This window comes from Phytophthora parasitica (genome assembly GCF_000247585.1).
Source record: "Phytophthora parasitica INRA-310 unplaced genomic scaffold supercont2.412, whole genome shotgun sequence".
Lineage (NCBI taxonomy): Eukaryota > Oomycota > Peronosporomycetes > Peronosporales > Peronosporaceae > Phytophthora > Phytophthora nicotianae.
The window spans coordinates 646-1,191 of NW_008649398.1; the positions used below are offsets into that span (position 1 = coordinate 646).

General features: G+C 43.6%; 1 protein-coding gene across 1 annotated transcript; it reads left to right on the forward strand.

The window, feature by feature from the left end:
• Positions 1 to 63: 63 nt before the first annotated feature.
• PPTG_24942 (hypothetical protein) lies at positions 64 to 168 on the forward strand (the record flags this gene model as incomplete). The annotated part of the gene is made up of 1 exon (XM_008918983.1): positions 64 to 168. One exon carries the CDS (start codon positions 64 to 66, stop codon positions 166 to 168), a length of 105 nt encoding a protein of 34 aa, XP_008917231.1.
• Between the last annotated feature and the right edge of the window lie 378 nt (positions 169 to 546).

Genomic DNA, 546 nt, shown 5'->3' on the forward strand with positions numbered 1-546 from the left:
TACTAGTGGGAAGTTGGATCCAGCAATCTCGCGGATTTTGCTAATTCCTGCTACGCCACGTTTATGTTCATCATTAAATGCTTCCCGTATCCTGCCGTTAAGCTCAGTGTGTCCATCACTCACTCGGACGCATTCGCCGTCGCGCAAGTTGTTGGGAGCCAAGAGTAGACGCCGTTTGGGTTGCTGTCGAACTTCTCATTACTCTGTCAAATTATGTTTCGATAAAAAAAAAACAAAAAAAAATGTCAATAGTGATACAGCGTTTGGGGACCTTTGAGTGCCCCCAAGGAGGATTCAATGGTGAAATGAGTGATATGGGGACGATCAAACACAATATGGGGCTTCAGTTCTTCTACATAATAACGAAACACGCCCACTGACCAACTTCTAATCGTGGCAATGAAGATCTATAATAGAAATAAGCGTGATGTCCGACCAAACACCCCGCCTTCTGCCGACTGTAGCTTTGGTAGCATTGAAGATAGCCGTCATCCAGTCGCATATTGCTGTAAGTAAAAGATAAGAATCCTAAATATGTTTCGAATT